Source organism: Macaca nemestrina, chromosome 2 (assembly GCF_043159975.1).
Source record: "Macaca nemestrina isolate mMacNem1 chromosome 2, mMacNem.hap1, whole genome shotgun sequence".
Taxonomy (NCBI): Eukaryota; Metazoa; Chordata; class Mammalia; order Primates; family Cercopithecidae; genus Macaca; species Macaca nemestrina.
In genome coordinates this window covers 44,718,068-44,740,404 of record NC_092126.1, presented here as the reverse complement: position 1 = coordinate 44,740,404, position 22,337 = coordinate 44,718,068, and the positions used below count along the sequence as shown (strand labels likewise).

Here is a 22,337-nt window from a genome sequence, read left to right as displayed (position 1 = left end):
ACAAATGCAGAAATCCTCAACAAGGCTGGGTGTGGTGGCTCATGCCTGTAATCCCAGCACTTTGGGGGTCTAAGGCAAGAGGATTGCTTGAACCCAGAAGTTCCAGACCTGCCTGGGCAATATAGCAAGACACCATCTCTCCAAAAAAATTAAAAATTAAAAAATTAGCTGGGTATAGTAATACATACCTGTAGTCCCAGCTACTTGGGAGACTGGCATGGGAGGATTGCTTACCCCGGAGTTTGAGACAGCAATGATCTAGGATCACACCACCACTGCACTCCAGCTTGGATGACAGAGCAAGACCCTGTCTCTGGAAAAAAACCGCACACACACACAAAACTTCAGCAAAATATTAGCAAGTCAAATCCAGCAACATATAAAAAGGATTATATATCATGACTAAGTGGGATTTATCCCAAGAATACAGGATTGGTTTAGCATTCAAAAATCGATTAATATGGATCTTTTATTAAAACTGGTAAATGAAAAAAATAGAAAATTAATATACACCATATTAATAGGATAAAGGACAAAAAAAAGATCATGTCAGTAGATGTAGAAAAAAGTGTTTGACAATATCTAGTGCCTGATAAAATGCTCAACACACTAGGAATAGAAGGAAAGTGCTTCAATGTGATCTGTGAAAAACTCACAGCCAACACCATAGTTAATAGTCAAAGACTGAACGTTTTTCTCCTAAGTTCGGGAATAAGACAAAGATGTCCACTCTTACCACTTCTAATTAACATTGTATGAGAGGTTCTAAGCCGGGGCAGTTGAACAAGACAATGTAATAAAAGGCAACTAGATTGGAAAGGAAGGAGTAAAACTATCTCTATGATGCAGATGACATGATCTTGTATATTGAAAATCCTAAGGAATTTCCTAAAAAAAATTAGCACTAATATTATAAATGAGTGTAGTAAGGTCAGAGGGTATAAGATCAATATACAAAAAAAAAAAAAAAATTCTTTTTTGAGACAGTCTGTCACCCAGGCTTGAGTACAGTGGCACAATAGCAGTCACTGTAGCCTCAACCTCCAGGCTGAAGAGATCCTCTTACTTCAGCCTCCTGAGTAGCTGGGACTACAGGCGCACACCACTATGCCCAGTTAAGTTTTTTTTTTTTTTCTGAGACGGAGTCTTACTCTGTCATCCAGTCGGGAGTGCGGTGGCATGATCTTGGCTTATTGCAACCTCTGCCTCCCAGGCTCAAGCGATTCTCCTGCCTCAGCCTCCCAAGTAGCTGGGACTACAGGTGTGCACCACAATGCCCAGATAACTTTTGTATTTTTAGTAGAGACGGAGTTTCACCATGTTGGCCAGGCTGGTCTCGAACTCCTGACGTTAAGTGATCTGCCCACCTCGACCTCCCAAAGTGTTGGGCTTACAGGTGTGAGTCACCGTGCCTGGCCCCAGTTAATTTTTAAAATTTTTGTAGAAACAAAGTCTCACTATTTTGTCCTAGCTGCTCTTGAACTCCTGAGCTCAAGTAATCTTTCCACCCCAGCCTTCCAAACTGCTGGGAATACAGGTGTGACCCGCTGCATACAGCTAAAAATTAATCGTGTTTCTATATACTAGCAATGAACAACTAGAACATGAAATTAAGAAAACAATTTTGGCTGGACGCAGTGGCTCACGCCTGTAATCCCAGCACTTTGGGAGGCTGAGGCAGGTGGATCACCTGAGATCAGGATTTTGAGACCAGCCTGGCCAACATGGTGAAACCCCGTCTCTACTAAAAATACAAAAATTAGTCAGGCATGGCGATGGACTCCTGTAATCCCAGCTATGCAGGAGGCTGAGGCAGGAGAATCGCTTGAACTGGGGAGGCAGAGGTTGCAGTGAGCCGAAATCACACCATTGCACTCCAGCCTGGGCAACAGAGCAAGATGCTGTCTCCGCCTGCCAAAAAAAGAAAGAAAGAAAACAATTTCATTTACAAAAACATCAAAAAGAATAAAATACATATGAATAAGCTTAACTACAAAATATTTACTTTGAAAAGTACAAAACATTGTTGAATACAGTTAATGAAGGCCTAAATAAATGGAAAGACATATACATGGATTGGAATATTTAATACTGTTAAGATTATAGTATTCTTCAAATTTATCTACAGGTACAACACAATTTCTACCAAAATTCCTCTTTTTTTTTTTTTTTGTAGCAGACAAGCTGATCCTAAAATTCACCTAGAAATTTGAGAAACCCAGATTAGCAAAAGAATCTTGAAAAAGGAACAATATGGGAAAACGCACACTTCTCAATTTCATTGTGGCTTTAATTTGCATTACTCTATTTCCTAACAAAGTTGATAACTTTTCACATACTTACCATTTGTATATCCTTTTGTGAAGTACCTCAGTCCTTTGTTTTCTAATAAATTAATACACTTTAATTTTAGAGTTGTTTTAGGTTTACAGAAACATTCAGCAGTAAATATAGTTTCCATATCCAACAGTTTCTGCTGTTTATTAGCATCTTGTATTATGGTAGTACATTTGTTACAATTAATGAACCAATATGGAAACATTATTATTAATGTAATGTATCTACTATTGCAGTACTATTATACACCATAGTTTCACTGCCCTGAAAAATCCCCTATCCTTCACCTACTCACATCTCTTTCTGAACCCTGGGTAACATTGATATTTTTATTGTCTCTACAACTTTGTATTTTCCAGAATATCATATAGTTGGAATCATACAGTATATAGACTTTACACACTGGCTTCTTTCGCTTAACAATATGCATTTAAGGTTTCTCCATGTATTTTTGTGCCTTGATAGCTCATTTCTTTTATCACCTAATAATATTCCATTGTCTGAATGTGGCACAGTTTATCCAATCACTTTTTTTTTTTGAGACGGAGTGCAGTGGCGTGATCTCGGCTCACTGCAACTTCCACCTCCCAGTTTCAAGCAATTCTCCTGCTTTAGCCTCCCAAGTAGCTGAGATTACAGGTGCCTGCCACCATGCCCAGTTGATTTTTGTATTTTTAGTAGAGATGGGGTTTCATCGTGTTGGCCAGGCTGCTCTCGAACTCCCGACCTTAAGTGATCCACCTGCTTCGGCCTCCCAAACTGCTGGAATTACAAGCATGAGCCACCGTGCCTGGCCTATCCAGTTACCTATTGAAAAACATCTTGGTTGCTTCCAGCTTTTGGCAATTATGAATAAAACTGCTATACACTTTTGTGTGCAGGTTTTTATTTGGACATAAATCTTGAACTCGTTTGAGTAAATAGGTGTATGATTGTTGGATCATATGGTATGACTGCATTTAGTTTTGTAAGAAACTATCAAGCTCTATCCTCCAAAGTAGCTGTGTCATTTTGCATTCCTGCCAACAGTTGGAGAGTTCCTCTTGCTTCATATCCTTGCCAACATTTGATGTTGTCAGTGCTTTGGATTTTAGCTATTTTAATAGGTGTGTAGTAGTATCTTATTGTTTCAATAGGTGTGTAGTAATATTCATTGTTTACAATTCCCTAATGACATGTAATACAGAGCATATTTTCATGTGCTTATTTACCATTGGTATATCTTGGGTGAGGTGTCTGTTCAGATCTTTTCCCATTAAAAAAATTTTTGTTTGTTTAGAGACAGATTCTTGCTTTGTCACCCAGGCTGGGGTGCAGTGGCATGATCGTGTCTCATTACAGCCTCAAAACTCATGGGCTCAAGTGAGCTTCCTGCCCCACCCTCCTGAGTAACTGGGACTACAGGCATGTGCCACTATGCCTGGCTAATGTTTTCACTATTTGTTTATTTATTTATTTATTTAGAGACAGAGACTCACTCTGTCACCCAGGTTGAATGCCTTGGCATCATCTCGGCTCACTGCAAACCCTGCTTCCTGGGTTCAAGTGATTCTCCTGCCTCAGCCTTCCAAGTAGTTGGGATTATAGGTGGCTAATTTTTGTATTTTTAGTAGAGATGGGGTTTCACCATATTGGCCAGGCTGGTCTTGAACTTCTGACTTCAAGTGATCCACCTGCCTCGGCCTCCCAAAGTACTGGGATTACAGGTGTGAGACACAGAGCCCAGCCAAATTTTTTCACTTATAATAGAGACAGAGTGTCGCTATGTTTCCCAGGCTGTCCTCAAACTCTTGAGCTCAAGTGATCCTGCTACCTTGACCTCCCAAAGTGCTGGGCTATAGGTGCGCGCCATCGCACCTAGTCCCACTTAAATTTTTTTTTTAATGTGTAGACTTATTGTTAGGCAATTGATATCTTTTGTAGCTATTTTAACTAGTCCTTTAAATTATTATACTTCTTGCTGGGCGCAGTGGCTCATGCCTGTAATCCCAGCACTTTGGGAGGCCGAGGTGGGCAGATCACGAGGTCAGGAGTTCAAGACCAGTCTGGCCAATATGGTGAAACCCTGTCTCTACTAAAAATACAAAAATCAGCCGAGCCTGGTGGCGCACACCTGTAGTCTCAGCTACTCGAGAGGCTGAGGCAGAAGAATCATTTGAACCCAGGAGGTGGAGGTTGCAGTGAGCTGAAACCGCACCACTGCACTCCAGCCTGGGCGAGAGTGCCAGACTCTGTCTCAAAAAATATAAAATTTATTTATACTTCTTTTTGGCTGGTCTTTAGAAATATAGTTACTTTTTATGAATTGACCTTTAATCCAGTAATACTGCTGAATTCACTTAGTTATTCTAGTAACTTATCTAATAGCTTTTTTTGCAAGGGATGTTTCTGTGTGTATAGTTATGTCTTTTGCAAATGACTAGATTTTTTTTCTACTGGTTTAACACTATTTTTCTTTTTCATTGGCAAGGGCCTCCAGGATATGTTGATTAGAAGGAGCGATCATTAATTCTGTTTCTTGTTTCTGATCTTGGACCAAAGGCTTTCAACATTTTTTTACTTAGATGAATTAGGTTTTGGGGTGCTATCCTTTGTACTTTATCAAATTAAGGAAGTTCTCTTTCTTTCCTAAGCTTGCTGACACTTTTTATTATGAGTGGGTACTGAATTTATCAAACACATTTTCTGCGCTTATTATCTAGGTTTAGTGTGTTTTATGCAAGCTACTTGGGGTTTGTAGGGCTTTTTGAATTTGTTGCTTGAGGTCTTTGTTGATTTTGAAAAATTCTCAGCTGTTATCTCTTCAAATGTAATTTCTGCTCCATTCTCCTTATCTTCTTTTTTTCTCAAAGCCCAAATACGGGCCATTGCCCTAAGACCTCAACTCTCTGTGGATCTAAGGAGAGTTGTTGATTTTCAGTTTACTTTTTGTGTGTGTGTGTGTGAGGATATAAGTAATGACTTCCAAGCTCTTTACCTATCAAACAGGAAATCGGAGTCCCTTCTTGTACATTTTTAAGTTTAGACCTTCTCAATCCCCTGTATATCTAACCCTATCTTACATATTTTCCATCCTTTTGTCTTTCCTTGCTTCATTCTACCCAGCCTATTCCAACCTATCTTCCAATTCTTTTATTCACTCTTCAATTGTTTCTAATGTGCTATTAAAACCCATTAAGTTCCTAATTTTTTAGTTCTATAATTTATATTTTTTCCCATATAATTAGCATGTTTATTTTAAAGTCCATGACTGTGAATTCCAACATCTGTAGCTCCCATGGACTGTCTTTTTTTCCTGTTTTTGTTTTTCTTCCATGTTATTGTTTCTTCATATGTCTGGTTACTTATTTGTGTATATGTGTATATATGTGATCTTGACATTATATTTGTAAAATTGTGTGTAGAATTTGAGAGCCTTAACATAATGCTGTCTTGCTCTAGATAACGATTTATGTTTGTTTCTTCCATTCTTCCAGTTTAAAGGATTATCTCAATCCAACTTAATAATTGAGATGATTCAAATCTGACTTGTAGTTCCTATGAGAGCCTGTCCTTCTAGTTTACTCCTGCTCTTAGGGTAGAGCCATTTGCAGTCATTAGCCAATGTGAGGGAGGTTGACCTTGGTCCTCCTACCTTAGGAAGCCCCAATGTCTACTCTGTGTTACCCTAGCCTCCTAGGGGCCTAGCACCTATCAGAGACCCTGGCTCATAAATATTTTTTTAATAGATGGATGAATTGAACACCTGTCAGGCATTGTGCTACTCACTGAAATACAGGTTAACTTTTGGCTATTAAAAAAATTATATCTGGAACAAATTTTAGAATAAAAATTTCTAAATTTAACAAGAGTTTGAAATATAATATTACTTTAAAGCACTCCATATTTAAGTGGCATAACTCTTGAATGGAATATTAAAGTACTTGTATTATAAATAACCTATAAATGACCTTGTTTTTGGAACTCATGTCATTTGTTTTCATTTTACTGATCCTTTCTACTATTAAAGTATAATTTATCTTTAAATGTTTTCATTTGCTTTTCTTTTTATTTCAGTTATTTACTTACTTAAGTATTTTTGGGAACATCTGCCATTTGCTGGGAACCCTCCTACGTGTTGGGATTATGAATATAAATGCAATCTTGTCCCTGCCCTTAAAGAGCTAAGGGTCTAGTAGAGAGGCAGTAATGGTGTGAGATAATGGCTAAATGGAAGCTATCCATAGGATGCTACAGACTGAGTTAGAAGGAGTGTGGGAGTGGGCCAGGCTTGGACAAAGCCAGGAAATGCTGGTCTTGAAGGACACATAAGAGTTATAGAGGTGATAAACTTTTTTTCAAGAAATTGTTTTTCAGTTTGTTAATAACACCCTAATAGGCATTTCAGTTTCTCTGCTAGCTATTATAGTTTAAAGAGGTGTTGACACCTCTGTTTCCCTTGGCATGCTTTATGCCAAGAATTGTCCTGTTAGTAATATTTTAGGCTTTGAGGGGCATAAGGTTTTTGTCACAACCACTCTGCCATGAAAGCAGCCATAGGCAACAAATGAGCATAGCTGTGTTCCAATAAGACTTTATTTATGGACACTGAAATTTGAGTTTCATATAATTTTCATGTGTCACAAAATATTCTCCTTTTGTCTTTTTAACCATTAAAAATTATGAAAACCATTTTTAATTTGCTATACAAAAACAGAGAATAGGCTGGATTTGGCCTATGGGCCGTAGTATACCATCCCAGCTTTGGGCTTTTTTTTTTTTTTTTTTTGAGACGGAGTCTCGCTCTGTCGCCCAGGCTGGAGTGCAGTCATGTGATCTCATCTCACTGCAGGCTCCACCTCCCAGGTTCACACCATTCTCCTGCCTCAGCCTCCCAAGTAGCTGGGACTACAGGCACCCGCCACCATGCCCAGCTAATTTTTTTTTTTTTTTTTGTATTTTTTAGTAGAGATGGGGTTTCACCATGTTAGCCAGAATGGTCTCCATCTCCTGACCTCGTGATCTGCCCACCTCGGCCTCCCAAAGTGCTGGGATTACAGGTGTAAGCCACCGTGCCCAGCCAGTTTTTGCATTTTTAGTAGAGATGGGGTTTCACCATGTTGGCCAGGCTGGTCTCGAACTCCTGACGTTAGGTGATCCTCCTGCCTCAGCCTCCCAAAGTACTGGGATTACAGGTGTGAGCCACCGCACCCAGCCAACTAGTGTATGTTTAAACTAAAAATGTATATGCTTTTTTTTAAAAAAAGAAACAAAAACACAAAAGTAACTAACACATGCTTGGTATAAAACTAAAACCTTTCAGAAATATTATATAGAAAATGAAAATCTTCCCTCTCTCCCCCGGCTAGATCTCATTCCCTATATAATAATCACTTAGAACCATTTGGAATATGTTCTAGAAATTTTTTCTGTGTACATATTAATTTTTATAAAAATGGGTTTATATTGTATCACTGATCTGCATTTAATCATGCACTTAGTAATTTGGCCTTTTTGAATCGATTTTGTGCTGTTGTGTTTTCAAGGTGCAAAAGGCAGTTGAAGAAGAAAATTGCTGCTTCGGAACTGTTGATACCTGGTTGTTGTATAAGCTCACAAAAGGTAAAGATGACCTGGAAGATCTATTTTAAGTAACTGAAATTTGATCAGGAGAAATGATTTGCCTGAAAAAAGTAGAAGTTGCTTTTTTTTTTTTTTGAGCTAGGGTCTCGCTCTGTCAACCAGGCTGGAGTACAATGGTATAATTATGGCTCATTGCAGCTCAGCTTCCGGGGCTCAGGCGATCCTCCCGCTTCAGCCCCCTGAGTAGCTGGGACTATTGGTATGTGCCACCATGCCTGGATAATTTTTTGCATTTTTAGTAGAGACAGGGTTTTGCCATGTTGCCCAGGCTGGTCTTGAACTCCTGGACTCAAGCAGTCCATCTGCCTTAGCCTCCCAAAGTGCTGGGATTGCAGGCATAAACCACCACACCTGGCCAGAAGTTACTTTTTTTTTCCCCCCTTCCTGTACTCCAGACGTACTGCTCTCTGATATCCTAATAACAACATGTTCTAGTAAAGCTAGACTTATTCTAGATTTATTATTATTATTATTATTTTTTTTTTTTTTTTTTTTTTTTTTTTTTTTTTTGAGACGGAGTCTTGCTCTGTAGCCCGGGCTGGAGTGCAGTGGCCGGATCTCAGCTCACTGCAAGCTCCGCCTCCCGGGTTTAGGCCATTCTCCTGCCTCAGCCTCCGGAGTAGCTGGGACTACAGGCGCCCGCCACCTCGCCCGGCTAGTTTTTTGTATTTTTAGTAGAGACGGGGTTTCACGGTGTTAGCCAGGATGGTCTCGATCTCCTGACCTCATGATCCGCCCGTCTCGGCCTCCCAAAGTGCTGGGATTACAGGCTTGAGCCACCGAGCCCGGCCTATTCTAGATTTATTATAAGAGGAGGACAATTTTTAAATAAATTGTGATGAAACTTCAATATAAGACTGGGGAACAGTTTTTTTTTTTTTTTTTTTTTTTTTTTTTGAGACGGAGTCTCGCTCTGTTGCCCAGGCTAGAGTGCGGTGGCTCGATCTCAGCTCACTGCCAGCTCCGCCTCCTGAGTTTACGCCATTCTCCTGCCTCAGCCTCCCGAGTAGCTGGGACTACAGGCTCCCGCCACCTCGCCCAGCTAGTTTTTTGTATTTTTTAGTAGAGACGGGGTTTCACCCTGTTAGCCAGGATGGTCTCGATCTTCTGACCTCGTGATCCGCCCTTCTCGGCCTCCCAAAGTGCTGGGATTACAGGCTTGAGCCACCGCGCCCTGCCGGGAACAGTCTTAATTTCAAGAATAATAAGACAAGTTCAGTCATAAATCTGCCATTTTGCTAGTGGGTATAACTATGGGTGACATTAACATCTTTGAGCCTCTTTGTTATCTTTAAACTGGGGGATCATAAAGTGACAACATGTATGTAAGTACTTTTGCACAACTATAAAAGTTTATAAAAAATTAAGTGGGAAATTGCTTTTGGAGACTTCACATTGAAAATACACATTTTGGGCCGGGTGCGGTGGCTCACGCCTGTAATCCCAGTACTTTGGGAGACCAAGGCGGGCGGATCACTTGAGGTTGGGAGTTTGAGACCAGCCTGACCAACATGGAAAAACCCCATCTCTACTAAAAAATATAAAATTAGCCGGGCGTGGTGGCACATGCCTCTAATCCCAGCTACTCGGGAGGCTAAGGCAGGAGAATCACTTGAACCTGGGAGGCAGAGGTTGTGGTGAGCTGAGATCGTACCATTGCATTCCAGCCTGGGCAACAAGTGAAACTCTATCTCAAAAAAAAAAAGAAAGAAAGAAAGAAAGAAAATACACATTTTGGAATGAATTTGAGGGTAGACAAAGGTCTATATTATACACTATGGATAGGTGTTGATTTATACTATCTGATAATAAATGTATTTTTCCTATTTAAATTTAGGTTCTGTATATGCCACAGATTTTTCAAATGCTAGTACAACTGGACTTTTTGACCCATATAAGGTAAAATTTTTTCTTCTTCTTTTTGAATCATACATTTTTGTGTAATATAGATAGATTTAAATTTTTAAAATTAGTTTATTTTTAATTGACAAATATATCATGTACAACATGATTTTTTGATATATGTTTAGAGGTTTGATATATGTAAATATGCATATTCTGATGGTATGTTTTTATCCTCAGATGTGTTGGAGTGGGATAATTACCTCTCTAATTTCGATACCACTTTCTCTCCTACCTCCCGTGAGGGACACAAGGTAATAATAAACATCAGACATGGTAACCAGCACAATGGTTCTTGAATTCATTTTGTTTTGTGGGGAAAAGCATTTTATTACATGTTTGAAGGACTTGTGTGTTCGTTATGTAACTTTTTGGCTTATGCAAAAAAACAATTCGCTGAGTTTTAAAACTAATATAAACTAACTTTTTAATGAATTTTATTTGAAGCCACAATTTTGGATCAGTGGATGAAGAGATATTTGGTGTGCCTATACCAATAGTTGCCTTGGTAAGTAGGAAACTTGAGGGATTCCCTTTGTATAGTATAAACTAAAGTAATATGTATGAATAATTGGGACTGGCTTTAAGGGAAACAGAATGTCTTTGGCAGAGTAAAGATTATTTTTTTTTTCTTTTTTTTTTTTTTTTTGAGACGGAGTCTTGCTCTGTAGCCCAGGCTGGAGTGCAGTGGCCGGATCTCAGCTCACTGCAAGCTCCGCCTCCCGGGTTCACGCCATTCTCCGGCCTCAGCCTCCCGAGTAGCTGGGACTACAGGCGCTGCCACCTCGCCCGGCTATTTTTTGTATTTCTTAGTAGAGACGGGGTTTCACCGTGTTAGCCAGGATGGTCTCGATCTCCTGACCTCGTGATCCGCCCATCTCGGCCTCCCAAAGTGCTGGGATTACAGGCTTGAGCCACCGCGCCCGGCCTATTTTTTTTTTCTTTTTAAGTTAAAGGTGCCTGGATATGACTAGAGTATCTGCTATATTTTTGGGAAGGGGACCATTGAGCCAGTATTCTATCATGGAAGTACTTTATAACCTTTTCTGACTTGCCTGTATATTGTTTATCAGAAAATTTAAATTTTTTAAAAGATTTTTAAAATTCTGAGTAGTATTTAGTTTACATTTGGTACAAAACACAGTGATGGAGCGAGTATTTATGTTCTGTTTGATAAAGTGTAACCACAAACAGTAATTAGGGCAACTTAAACTAATAGAGAAAATTGTATGTACATTTAATAAAGTCCTTAGCCAGCATCTACCAGTAAATAAGTTTGTAGAAGAATGAAATATTTGCCATTTTTGATTTTTTTTTTTTTTTTTGAGACAGAGTCTCACTGTGTCACTCAGGCTGGAGTGCAGTGGTATAATCATGGCTCACTGCAGCCTCGGCTTCCTGGGCTCAGGTGATTCTTCCACCCCAGCCTCCAAGTAGCCGGGACCACAGGTGTGTGCCACAACACCTGGCTAATTTTTTGTATTTTTGGTAGACATATGATTTTGCTGTGTTCCCCCAGCTGGTCTCGAACTCCTAGACTGGGGCCTTCCGTCGCCTTTGCCTCCCCAAGTGCTCGGACTACAGGTATGAGCCACTGTGCCAAACCTGTTTTTGATTTTTAAGAGTCCTTTCACATTGCCTTTGATTTCTTGTGGCAGCTTAAGCAGGAGGTATAGACCACCTGTTGCAAGATGGGCAGTCCCCATAGTAGCTGGGGGAGCAACTGAGGGAAAGTGAATTTAATTTCCAAGTTACAAATTCATTATCATTTAGAGAGGATCGGTCTTATTCAATCTAGGCATAGGTGCAGGGTTAGATTAAGGTATGGCTGGAAGAATTACCAATTAGTGACAGAGGGTTCTTTAAATGAACTGTTGTTGTTGTTGTTGTTGTTGTTGTTGTTGTTGAGATGGAGTTTTACTCTTGTCTCCCAGACTGGAGTGCAGTGGCATGATCTCACCAATGGCTCACTGCGACCTCCGCCTCTCGGGTTCAAGCAACTCTTCTGCCTCAGCCTCCTGAGTAGCTAGGACTATAGGTGTGCACCACCATGCTCAACTAATTTTTGTATTTTTCCTAGAGATGGGGTTTCACCATGTTGGCCAGGCTGGTCTCGAACTTCTGACCTCAGGTCTCCCAAAGTGTTGGAATTATAGGCATGAGGCACCAGGCCCAGCCTTTAGATGAGTTTTGATCCTTAAAATGTTGCTGTTTGTGTATCTACATTTGACTAATTTAACAAAATGTTACAATTTTTATTTTAACAAAAATGCAGGGTTGGGAAATAGATGGTTTTTACTTACATCTATTTATATCAAAACATTTACCTATGTTTTATATTGTTTAATAAAATAGATTTGTGAGGGTTAGTTATTTTGACTAATGAATGAAACAAATGTAAGTGGAAAATGAAAAAATCTTAGTTTTTTTTTGGGTATCATTTTTATTCTTACCTTCATTTCTAAGATTATTCATAGGTACTTAAAAGTCTTGAAGTAGGTTACCCATTAAAAATTCCTAAGGCAGGCTGGGCACGGTGGCTCACGATTGTAATCCCAACATTCTGGGAGACCAATCTGAGAGGATCACTTTAGGCCAGGAGTTTGAGACTAGCCTGGGTAATATAGTGAAACCCCATCTCTACAAAAAAAATTTAAAAGAATTGGCTAGGCACGGTGGCTCACGCCTGCAATCCCAGCACTTTGGGAGGCTGGGGCAGGCAGATCACGAGATCAAGAGATCGAGACCATCTGGCCAACATGGTGAAACCGTCTCTCTACGAAAAATACAAAAATTAGCTTGGCGTGGTGGCGTGCATCTGTAGTCCCAGTTACTTGGGAGGCTGAGGCAGGAGAATTGCTTGAACCCAGGAGCTGGAGGTTGTAGTGAGCTGAGATCGTGCCACTGCACACCAGACTGGCGACAGAGCAAGACTCCCTCTCAATGAAAAAGAATTAGCTGGGTGTGGTGGTGTGCACCTGTAGTCCTAGCTGCCTTGTAGTTCTAGCTACTTGGGAGGCTGAGGTAGGAGAATCACATGAGTCCAGAAGTTTGAGGCTGCAGTGAGCTATGATCTCACTGCACTCTAGCCTGGGTGACAGAGCAAGACCCTGTCTCTAAAAAACAAAACAACAAAAACAAAATAAAAACATTTCCTGAGGCATGTTAGTTATCTGCAGAGTATTAGTCCTAGGGAGACTCCCATTCTATGGTTGTTGCCCCCTATTCTCTTTGGGATTTTTTTTTTTTTTATTTTAAGGAAAAGGAAAAAGAAAAGAAGATGTTTAATCATGAGAGTGCAATAAGTGAGACAATGGGCTATAATAAAATTGGCCACTGTTAAGGGCAATGGATTTACATTTGAACATTTTTGGTAGGTTGCTGACCAGCAATCAGCCATGTTTGGAGAGTGCTGCTTCCAGACAGGTGATGTGAAATTAACCATGGGAACTGGGACATTTTTGGATGTTAACACTGGAAATAGCCTTCAACAGACTATTGGAGGTAAGTAGTTACAATTTATCCTATTTATTAAATATCAATAAATAAAGATGGAAGTTAGAAAATGTTGATAATTCTATTAGATTGTTTCTATTTAGGAGCCTTGTTTGAAAACCACAGATAAATACAATAGCATAGTTCTCTAGCAAACCAATCTCATAGTACCCTTTTATTTCTCAATTAAAATATTTATTGCCATGTTTCTAGAGACATAAACATGCCTATAGCTAATACATACTAGTATTTATTGTTCATATTATGTGCCAGGCACTGTGCTAAGTTCTTTTTATGTGTTAATTCAGTTTATTCATTTCATAGCTCTCTGAGGTAGGCCATTCTATAGTTAAGGAAACTGCAGCTAAAAGATTAGAAACTTGCAAGACTACAGCTAGTAAATGTAAGAGGGCTGGAGTTTGAACGTACACAGTCTAACTTCAGAGGCACTTTGCAGTTTTTTGAGATAACCAAATCATTACATTGTAGAAGTCTCTATAATGAATTATGCATATCTTTGACTTACATTCATTGTTTGCTTTGCAAGGCTTTTATCCATTAATTGGGTGGAAGATTGGACAAGAAGTCGTATGCTTAGCTGAAAGCAATGCAGGAGACACTGGTACTGCCATAAAATGGGCTCAACAGTTAGGTAAGTTGTCTTTTAAATGGATTTCACAGGCCAGACCTAAAGAATTCAAGAATGCCACAGGATTGCAGATTAGTAGGGAGCAAATGGATTGTTCAAATGAAACACTAAAATAAAATGATGTCTATTAAAAGCAAATATAAAGTATTTTTATGATATCAAAATGGTAAAAGGTTAGGTCTTAAAGACAGGAACCATAAAGAAAAAGATAATAGATTTAACTATATAAAATATTAGTGGGTAAAGAGAGATATGCCATACACAAAATTAAAAGACAAATTGGTAATAACAATTTGTAGCATATGTCAGAAAAATTAATAACATGACAAAAACGGGCAAAGGACAGAAGTACAGGTATTTTATGATCAAATGACTATCATGAAGTGCTGTTCACATACGATAATTAAAGAAATGCACATTTTGGGCTGTGGTTCCAGTGTCAGTTCAGTTTTCAGTGCTTTTGCAGTGCTATTTGGATCTGTCCCTCATTTGTGCCACCCAGTGGTCAGTCTGGGTGGTGGTTTGCCTGGAGATTAGTTCTCAAAGCCTTAGGCTTGTTGTTTAGGGTCAGATCTTTACATGTGCAGCTCAAGAGTGAGATGAGGAGTTCATTAAAAACCTTTATAAGGTAATTTTTCCTTAGCTCCTTTCTCTCAGTAATCTCCCTGGTACCTTTTGACTCTCAGGGGATCCCCATATTGGTGTTCTAGCTAGAAAGCTGGTGCTTTAGTTTCTCTACTGAACACCTGCTACTACTACTACCTCCCTAGCCTCGTGGCAAGAGGGATGAGAGAAGGAGAAAAAGGGGGTCAGAGAGAGAGAGAAGGAAAGAAGGGAAAGAAAGGAAACAAAGTAAGAGAAAGACGGCTGGGCGCGGGGGCTCACGCCTGTACTCCCAGCACTTTGGGAGGCTGAGGTGGGCGGATCACCTGAGGTTGGGAGTTGGAGACTAGCCTGAGCAACGTGGAGAAACCCTGTCTTTACTAAAAATACAAAATCAGCTGGGCATGGTAGTGCATGCCTGTAATCCCAGCTACTTGGGAGGCTGAGGCAGGAGAATCACTTGAACCCAGGAGGCAGAGGTGGTGGTGAGCTGGGATCACACCATTGCACCCCAGCCTGGGCAACAAGAGCGAAACTCTGTCTCAAAAAAAAAAAAAAAAAGAAAGAAAGAAAGAAAGAAAGAAAAAAAAGAGGGAAAGCAAAAGGGATTTTGTTAACCTCTCATCTTCGAGTTTTGGTTGCCTCTGCTGCTCTGTCTGCTGTCACTGCAGCCACAGGATTGCCAGGGGCAGGCAAGACCAAGGGGAGCGGTGGCGCGGGAAGCAGCAAGCAACAGGGATTCCCCCCATACTCTTAGCTTGCAGTTTTATGTGCCTGTGCTACTGGGCTGCCATGGCTGCTACCATAGGATTGCCTGAGAGAATGAAAAAAATCTAAAGAAAACAAAAAATGAGAATCCCTCCACTCTGTCCTGTAGAGACCCTTGTCTCCTACTGCTCAGACCAGAAAGGAGCTTCTATTGAAGCTCTTCATATTTGCACTCAGTGTACAGATCTGAGTCCTTGAGTTTCAGGCTATTTCTGAGTCTAGGCCAGGAATATCAGAGAAAATATAAAAACAGGGAGTCCCCAGATGGCTTTTCCATTTATTCCTCCAAGATTCTTAGTTGGATTCAGTGGGAGAGATAGAATGGAGTACGCTTACTCTGAAAGACTTTTTATCAATTAGCTTATTTGACAACAGTTTAAGTGGAAGATTATTTAGAGAAATTCTTCAAGCAAGGGATGAAACAAACAGTGAAGAATGTGAATAAGATAATCTCTCTTTGTTTTCTGTTTCTTTATCAGTTACCAAAAACTTTCCTCAAACCAACTGTCTAGTATGTTTTCCTACATCTTGTCTTGTAAAAATTGAACATTCGGACATGATTCGTTAAAAAAGTATAGATTTTAAAACCAATTTTTTTAAAGAGATAGGAGTCTCACTGTGTTGCCCAGGCTAGATTCAAACTCCTGGGCTCAAGTGATCCTCCTGCCTTTGCCGCCTGAGTAGCTGGGATTACAGGTACACCACCATACTCAGCTTAAAACCAGTGTTTTTAACATTAGTTTTTGAAGTGCTAGAGATATTTTGATGCATTATCTGGACATTTTGAACAAATGGATGAAACTTACGGATTTGATAACTGTCATTTTGAGTAAAATTTTTAGTTATTATTGAGTGATCCTCATTAACTTGAGTTTTAATATAGGTGCTCCTTAAATGTCTTTAGTGAATTTAAGTATATTAATTTAGTTGTATAACAAATCATAAAATAATATAGAACCAACTTAAGCCTCTCTAAAGCCAGCAATATTTATTATGACTGAGTCTTTTCTTCTGATCTATGCTGTTCAGTACTACATACTCATTCAGAAGTCATTTTACAAACAAGGATATCCAAATGGCCAGTGAAAAGGTATTTATTAGTCAGCAGGGAAATCCAAAATCAAACCACCATGTAATACTACCAAAATAGCTAAATTGAAAAACATAGACAATGCCAATTATTGGCAGGAAGATAGGAGACTGGAACTCTCGTGCTGCAGGCAGGAGCCTTAAACTGGTAGAGCCACTTTGAAAAACTATTTGGCAGTATCTGTTAAAGCTGGTTCTAAATGTAAAGACCTTAGAACTGGCCATTCCATTCCTTCGTGTCAATAAACAGAAATGTTTACAAATGTCCACCAAAAAGAATGTGCATGAATGTTCATTGGGATCTATTTCTATTAGCCAAACACTAGGAACTATCCAGATGTATATCACCAATAGAATAGATTGATAAATTGTCTATAGTCACATAATGGAATACTATATAGAGGTGAGAATGAATGGAGTACAACTACATGTAACGGTGTAAGTGAATCTCACGAGTATGATGTTTAACAAAAGAAGTTTGTGTCTTGACCTGGGTGTGAGTTACTTGGGTGTATTCACACTGTGAAAACTCATCTAGCTATATACACTTAGGATTTGTGCATTTTTTTGGTCTGTATATAATATACTTAAGTTAAAGTTTACTAAATTAATTAAGTCTTGGTTTTTTTGTTTGCTTGTTTTTAAAAAATTGACTTTTAATATATCTGTTACTGGCCCCTTATTTAACTTATTAGATGGAGTATTTCAGTTAATTCTCTTGGGCATTATATTACAAGTAGATGATACTTTCATCAGAAACTTTGGATGGCTCTTATCTTTCAGAGAATAATTTTTTAATGCCAAAAATCCTACATAGAATTGATTTTTTAAACAGCCCAAATATCTTTAAAGAAAAAAGTGGCCGGGTGTGCTGGCTCATGCCTGTAATCCCAGTACTTTGGGAGGCCAAGGCGGGTGGATCACCTGAGGTCGGGAGTTTGAGACCAGCCTCAGCAACATGGGGAAACCCCATCTCTACTAAAAATACAAAATTAGCTGGGTGTGGTGGCGCATGCTTGTAATCCTAGCTACTCGGGAGGCTGAGGCAGGAGAATCACTTGAACCCGGGAGGTGGAGGTTGTGGTGAGCCGAGATTGTGCCACTGCACTCCAGCCTGGGCAACAAGAGCAAAACTCCAACTCAAAAAAAAAAAAAGTAAGGCCTGCTGCATACAGAGCCTGTCTAAGAGGGCCTTCTACCTCCTGTTTCCCTTCTATGGGCCTGTAAACCTATGCAGTATGAGAATTCAGATAGTACCAGAACAGAATGGTCTTTATGCTGACCTTTTTAAGTGAGCAGTCTTTTACATTATATTCATAATAAATGTTGATGCAGGTAAATACTATCATGTAATATAATTCTGTTTGTGCCTCTCCAACCTCTTCATTTTGTTTTAGGGTTTTTTGTTGTTTGTTTGTTTTTGCAGACCTTTTCACAGATGCTGCTGAGACTGAAAAAATGGCCAAAAGTTTGGAGGATTCTGAAGGAGTTTGTTTTGTTCCATCTTTTAATGGATTACAGGTATATATTTTTTAAAGTTAATGGCAATTACAAATATTTTTCTCCTCCTGCCACACCCAAACTTATATATCTACGACTCTCTTATCTTAAAATTTGAGCACTGAACAGAACTAAGATGAAAGGTAGATTTTAGGGCTGAGAAGTTATGCTCTGACCAAGCATGAATTCCATGAGGGAACAGAGCATCCTGAGTATGGCCCTGCTGGCTTGGCTTGTGCTGATGGAATTCAGCTGAGTTCTGCTTAGAACTGTGTGGAACCTGAGTTGGCAGGTTTATCATAGAATTTTTATATAAGACTTAGCTTTACTTTATCATGAGCAAAAATAGCCATTTCCCAGTGGGGGGAATATATCAGCAAATTCTCATTCTTTACTTAGAGGAAATAAGCTATTGAGAATTAAGAGAAATAATGTCGAGGTACATACATCACACACATATGCACATACATATGTACGTGTATATTTTGCACTTGTACATTGTAAGTTTTACTAACTTTTTTAAAAATCAAAATCTTGGCTGGGCGCGGTGGCTCACGCCTGTAATCCCAGCACTTTGGGAGGCTGAGGCAGGCGGATCACAAGGTCAGGAGATCAAGACCATCTTGGCCAACACGGTGAAACCCCGTCTCTACTAAAAATGCAAAATATTAGCCGTGCATGGTGGCACATGCCTGTAGTCCCTGCTACTCAGGAGGCTGAGGCAGGAGAATTGCTTGAACCTGGGAGGCGGAGGTTGCAGTGAGCCGAGATCACTCCACTGCGCTCCAGCCTGGGCAACAGAGCGAGAGTCCATCTCAAAAAAAAAAATCAAAATCTCTTTTCATTAATTGTTGTGGTGGAGTATTGGCTACTTTTCTTAATCAAAAAATGAACCTAGTAAAAGTCTTGATTTTGTAACATTTACCTTTGTATTTAATTGAAAGATCTCTAATACTGCCTTTAATTTTAGAATATTATTACAAATACTTTTAAAACAACTTTTCAAGTATATTATTATGCAAGTTACTTTTTTGGGAAAGCTCATACTTCTCTTTTTAATCCTCCTGTAAATATTTTTTCCTGTAAAAAAAAAACAACTTTCTCTTTCTTCTTGCTTATCTCATATTCAGCAATTAATTACAAAAGTCCAAAATTTGAGTTTGGGTATATGATATAGAAGCTGGTAGAGAAAAAAATTAGGTCAGGGTGTTTTAAATCTTTAATAATACATACTTCCAAAACTAGATTTTAAAATGAGCATGATTTCAATACCTGTAATATTTTTATTTTGTGTACTTTATCCTAAAGGACCGAAAGCTTGTAAATTGATTCCATTGCATCCTCTTCAGGATGATGTGAGGGAACCTCTAAATAGCACCTATCATAGTCCAGAAAGTGAAAATTTTTTATCTAATTGAGATTTCAGGAAAAAGGTTAGATGAATAATTGTCCTCAGCACAGTAAGGTTTGATTAGGTTACTACTGGTTCTTTTCTTCTCTCTGAAAAATGTGCTACAGGACTTAGTAGTCACCTTGTCTTAGCAAGTCTGTCTCTGTCTTTGACTTCTCTATCACCTCACATACCTGTAATATAATAATTATGTATATTATATGATAATAATATAAAGTATATTTTTTTAAAGTATTAAACCCAAAAGATTTAGACAAAACTATCACAGGTTTGATTTTTAATTTCATCTTGATAGCAAAATGTCCCTGTCCTGCCTATGATTGTAACCTGCCCATATACTGGCAGTAGAGGGTAGTTGGGAGAGGTGGTAGATTGACTGTAGGTCATATATTTCCCTGTGTAAAATGAAACTTTAACTGTAAATTGAAAGTTAGATCAAACAGCAATAATGTATTAATACTAAACTGTTTGGAAAATAGGAGGGAAGATCACCTATAATCTGCCTATCTCAACAACTAGAGAAAATGAGGGATGGGGAATGAAAGGAAAGAAGGTTTACGTATCTGTGAAACTGCTTTTAGCTTTAGAATATTGGTACAGCCTTAGATAATCAGGATCAGGATGTTGAAGTCCCCTAATGGTCTCATTTTCTCAAAGGAATCTCCTGAGAAAGGGGTACTGGATGAGCTTTGAGGGAAATGGGAAAGTCTAGGACAGCCACTTCAGGGAAAGGCAGAAAGGGTGGGAGCCATACACTGGGGGTGGCATCAGTTAGTGCAGCCATTGTGGCTTTCCTCTAGCAGGGCTTGTGGTTTGGGGAGTGGGATACCGAAGTAGGTATTAGAGGCAAGAATCAGTGGTCATTTACCTGGATGTTAGAGTTACTGTGATGATGGCAGTAATAGGATAGACAGAGAAGCTGTTTGTCCACATACTCCTGTGGACTGGGATTGGAAAGCAGTCAGCAACTGACAGCAGTTCTTAGTGTTGTTTGAGTTCCTGCTTCTCTCTGTTCTGCTTTGCTCTTTTCATTACCAACTTTGCTGTGTATCCTTTCTTCCTCCATAGTTTCTGCTTAATTGTCATTATTTTTCTCATACTTTTTGCTTCTTCACAACTTAGAAATATCACATACAACATTCCTCTACCTTATGCATCCTTTTAGCTTCAGTTCCCCCATTGATGGGGTCTTTTTCTTAAGTGTTTCCTGGTTTTGGTTTCCAGGAAAACCACCTTGTTTTGGACCACCTTGTCCTTTTGCGTTTCAGTCAGACATTGAGTCAGCTGTACTCACCCTCTACAGTTGTGGTGATGGCATTGGGACTAGAGCATGAAACATGGCAGCTTTAGATAACAGGGCCTATGGATTCAAGCAGTTTCCTTAGAAGGAGATAAAACCAGCAAGTCCTGTGATTGCTATCTCTAGTTTTGTGAGTGGCTAGGATGTCTGAATGGTGAAGTCTGTGTTCTGGGGCAGGAGACTACTAGTTTTGCCTAGGGCACCAAACAGATTTCAGGCCAATTAAACCACTATTTTCTGTGATATCCTGGAAGAAGTCATATTTACGCAGAAAAAAACATAGCATATTGCTAGGGACTAATTGAACTGGTCAAATCTGACTAATCTTAGTTTTATGATATTATACCATCTGATATAAACCAGATTTATTGTATATGTTTTTACTAATTAAAATCACCAGAAGCTGTTAATAGATTTGAAAAATTATCAAAAGAAAATCTCAGTAGGAGGGAAATCATAGCTATAGCAAATATAAGATATAATATAGAATTTCTTAAGTAATTAAGAAAAATACTGTTTGTTCATTTATTCACCAAATGTGTATTTCTGCCCTATGGGGAGCCAGATATAGTGCTAGGCACAAGAGACACACTGGGAGTACATCGGACAAGGTTCCACCCTGTGGTACTTACAGTGTATTGAGGATGGTGGGGTTTCAACAAACCATCAAGTGGAATATGTGATTATAAACTCTGGTACATGGTATGATGGGAAGTTACAGGGTTCCATAAAAACAGAGACCTCATCTAGTCTCTGGGGTCCAGAGTTTTCCCTGAGGAAGCCAAACCAAGATTTGAAAGGAGTAAGAATTAATTAGGAGAAAGGGTGGTGGAAGGTGTTTCAGGTAAAGCGATGATATGTCAAAACCCTGAAGCTAGAAGGTGCTTTTCTGAGAACCATAATTTCCTGACAGCACTAGATGTCCTTGTAATGACCATTTTGGTGTGTTAGTGCTCTTGTGAGACTCTTATCTGTTTCCTTATGAGACTGCAAGCTCCAGCAGGGATCTTTGTTTTTCATCTTTTTTTTTTTTTTTTGAGACAGAGTCTTACTCTGTCACCCAGGCTGGAGTGCAGTGGCACGATCTCAGCTCACTGCAACCTCTGCCTTCCAGGTTTAAGCGATTCTCCTGCCTCAGCCTCCCAAGTAGCTGGGATTACAGGTGCCCACCACCACACCTGGCAAATTTTTTTGTATTTTTAGTAGAGATGGGGTTTCACCATGTTAGCCAGGCTGGTTTCGAACTCCTGACCTCAAGCGATCCACCCTCTTCGGCCTCCCAAAGTGCTAGGATTACAGGTGTGAGCCACCATGCCTGGCCTGTTTTTCATCTTTGCGTCCCAGAATTGCCTTACATTTCTGTAGATACAAAGATGAATAGAAACCTCATCTGATTAATACATATTTCTAGCTCAAGATTTTGGCTCTTTTGAGAACATGTTAGGCTGGATTATTTCTGATATTAGGCAGTAAGACTATTAAGCTAAGAGAGAAGAGTATAGTAGTGTTTTTTTTAAGACCCTGTCTCACTCTGTCACCTAGGCTGGAGTGCAGTAAAGTGATCACGGCTCATTGCAGCCTCAAACCCCTGGGCACAAGCAATCCTCTCACCTCAGCCTCCCAAGTAGCTGTAACTACAGGCATGTATCACACCAAGCTAA

At 39.4% G+C, this 22,337-nt stretch overlaps 1 protein-coding gene and 1 long non-coding RNA gene across 7 annotated transcripts in view; one reads left to right on the top strand and one right to left on the bottom strand.

Annotated features, from left to right (window-relative positions):
• LOC112424656 (uncharacterized) overlaps positions 1-22,337 on the bottom strand; it is a 71,063-nt gene that overhangs the window by 24,261 nt on the left and 24,465 nt on the right. For both annotated transcript variants that reach the window (XR_011619768.1, XR_003015484.2), the window contains 2 exons: positions 13,883-14,044; positions 235-313 (listed from right to left, as the gene is read on the bottom strand). This is a non-coding gene — a long non-coding RNA (uncharacterized lncRNA). The remainder of the gene's footprint in view (positions 1-234; positions 314-13,882; positions 14,045-22,337) is intronic.
• The window catches only part of LOC105469993 (glycerol kinase 5), a 74,555-nt gene that overhangs the window by 34,745 nt on the left and 17,473 nt on the right, over positions 1-22,337 (top strand). For all 5 annotated transcript variants that reach the window (XM_071091037.1, XM_011721673.2, XM_011721674.3 and 2 more), the window contains exons 6-12: positions 7,863-7,938; positions 9,797-9,858; positions 10,042-10,115; positions 10,309-10,369; positions 13,239-13,365; positions 13,904-14,008; positions 17,892-17,986. In XM_071091037.1, the coding sequence (XP_070947138.1) occupies positions 7,863-7,938; positions 9,797-9,858; positions 10,042-10,115; positions 10,309-10,369; positions 13,239-13,365; positions 13,904-14,008; positions 17,892-17,986 (600 nt within the window). The remainder of the gene's footprint in view (positions 1-7,862; positions 7,939-9,796; positions 9,859-10,041; positions 10,116-10,308; positions 10,370-13,238; positions 13,366-13,903; positions 14,009-17,891; positions 17,987-22,337) is intronic.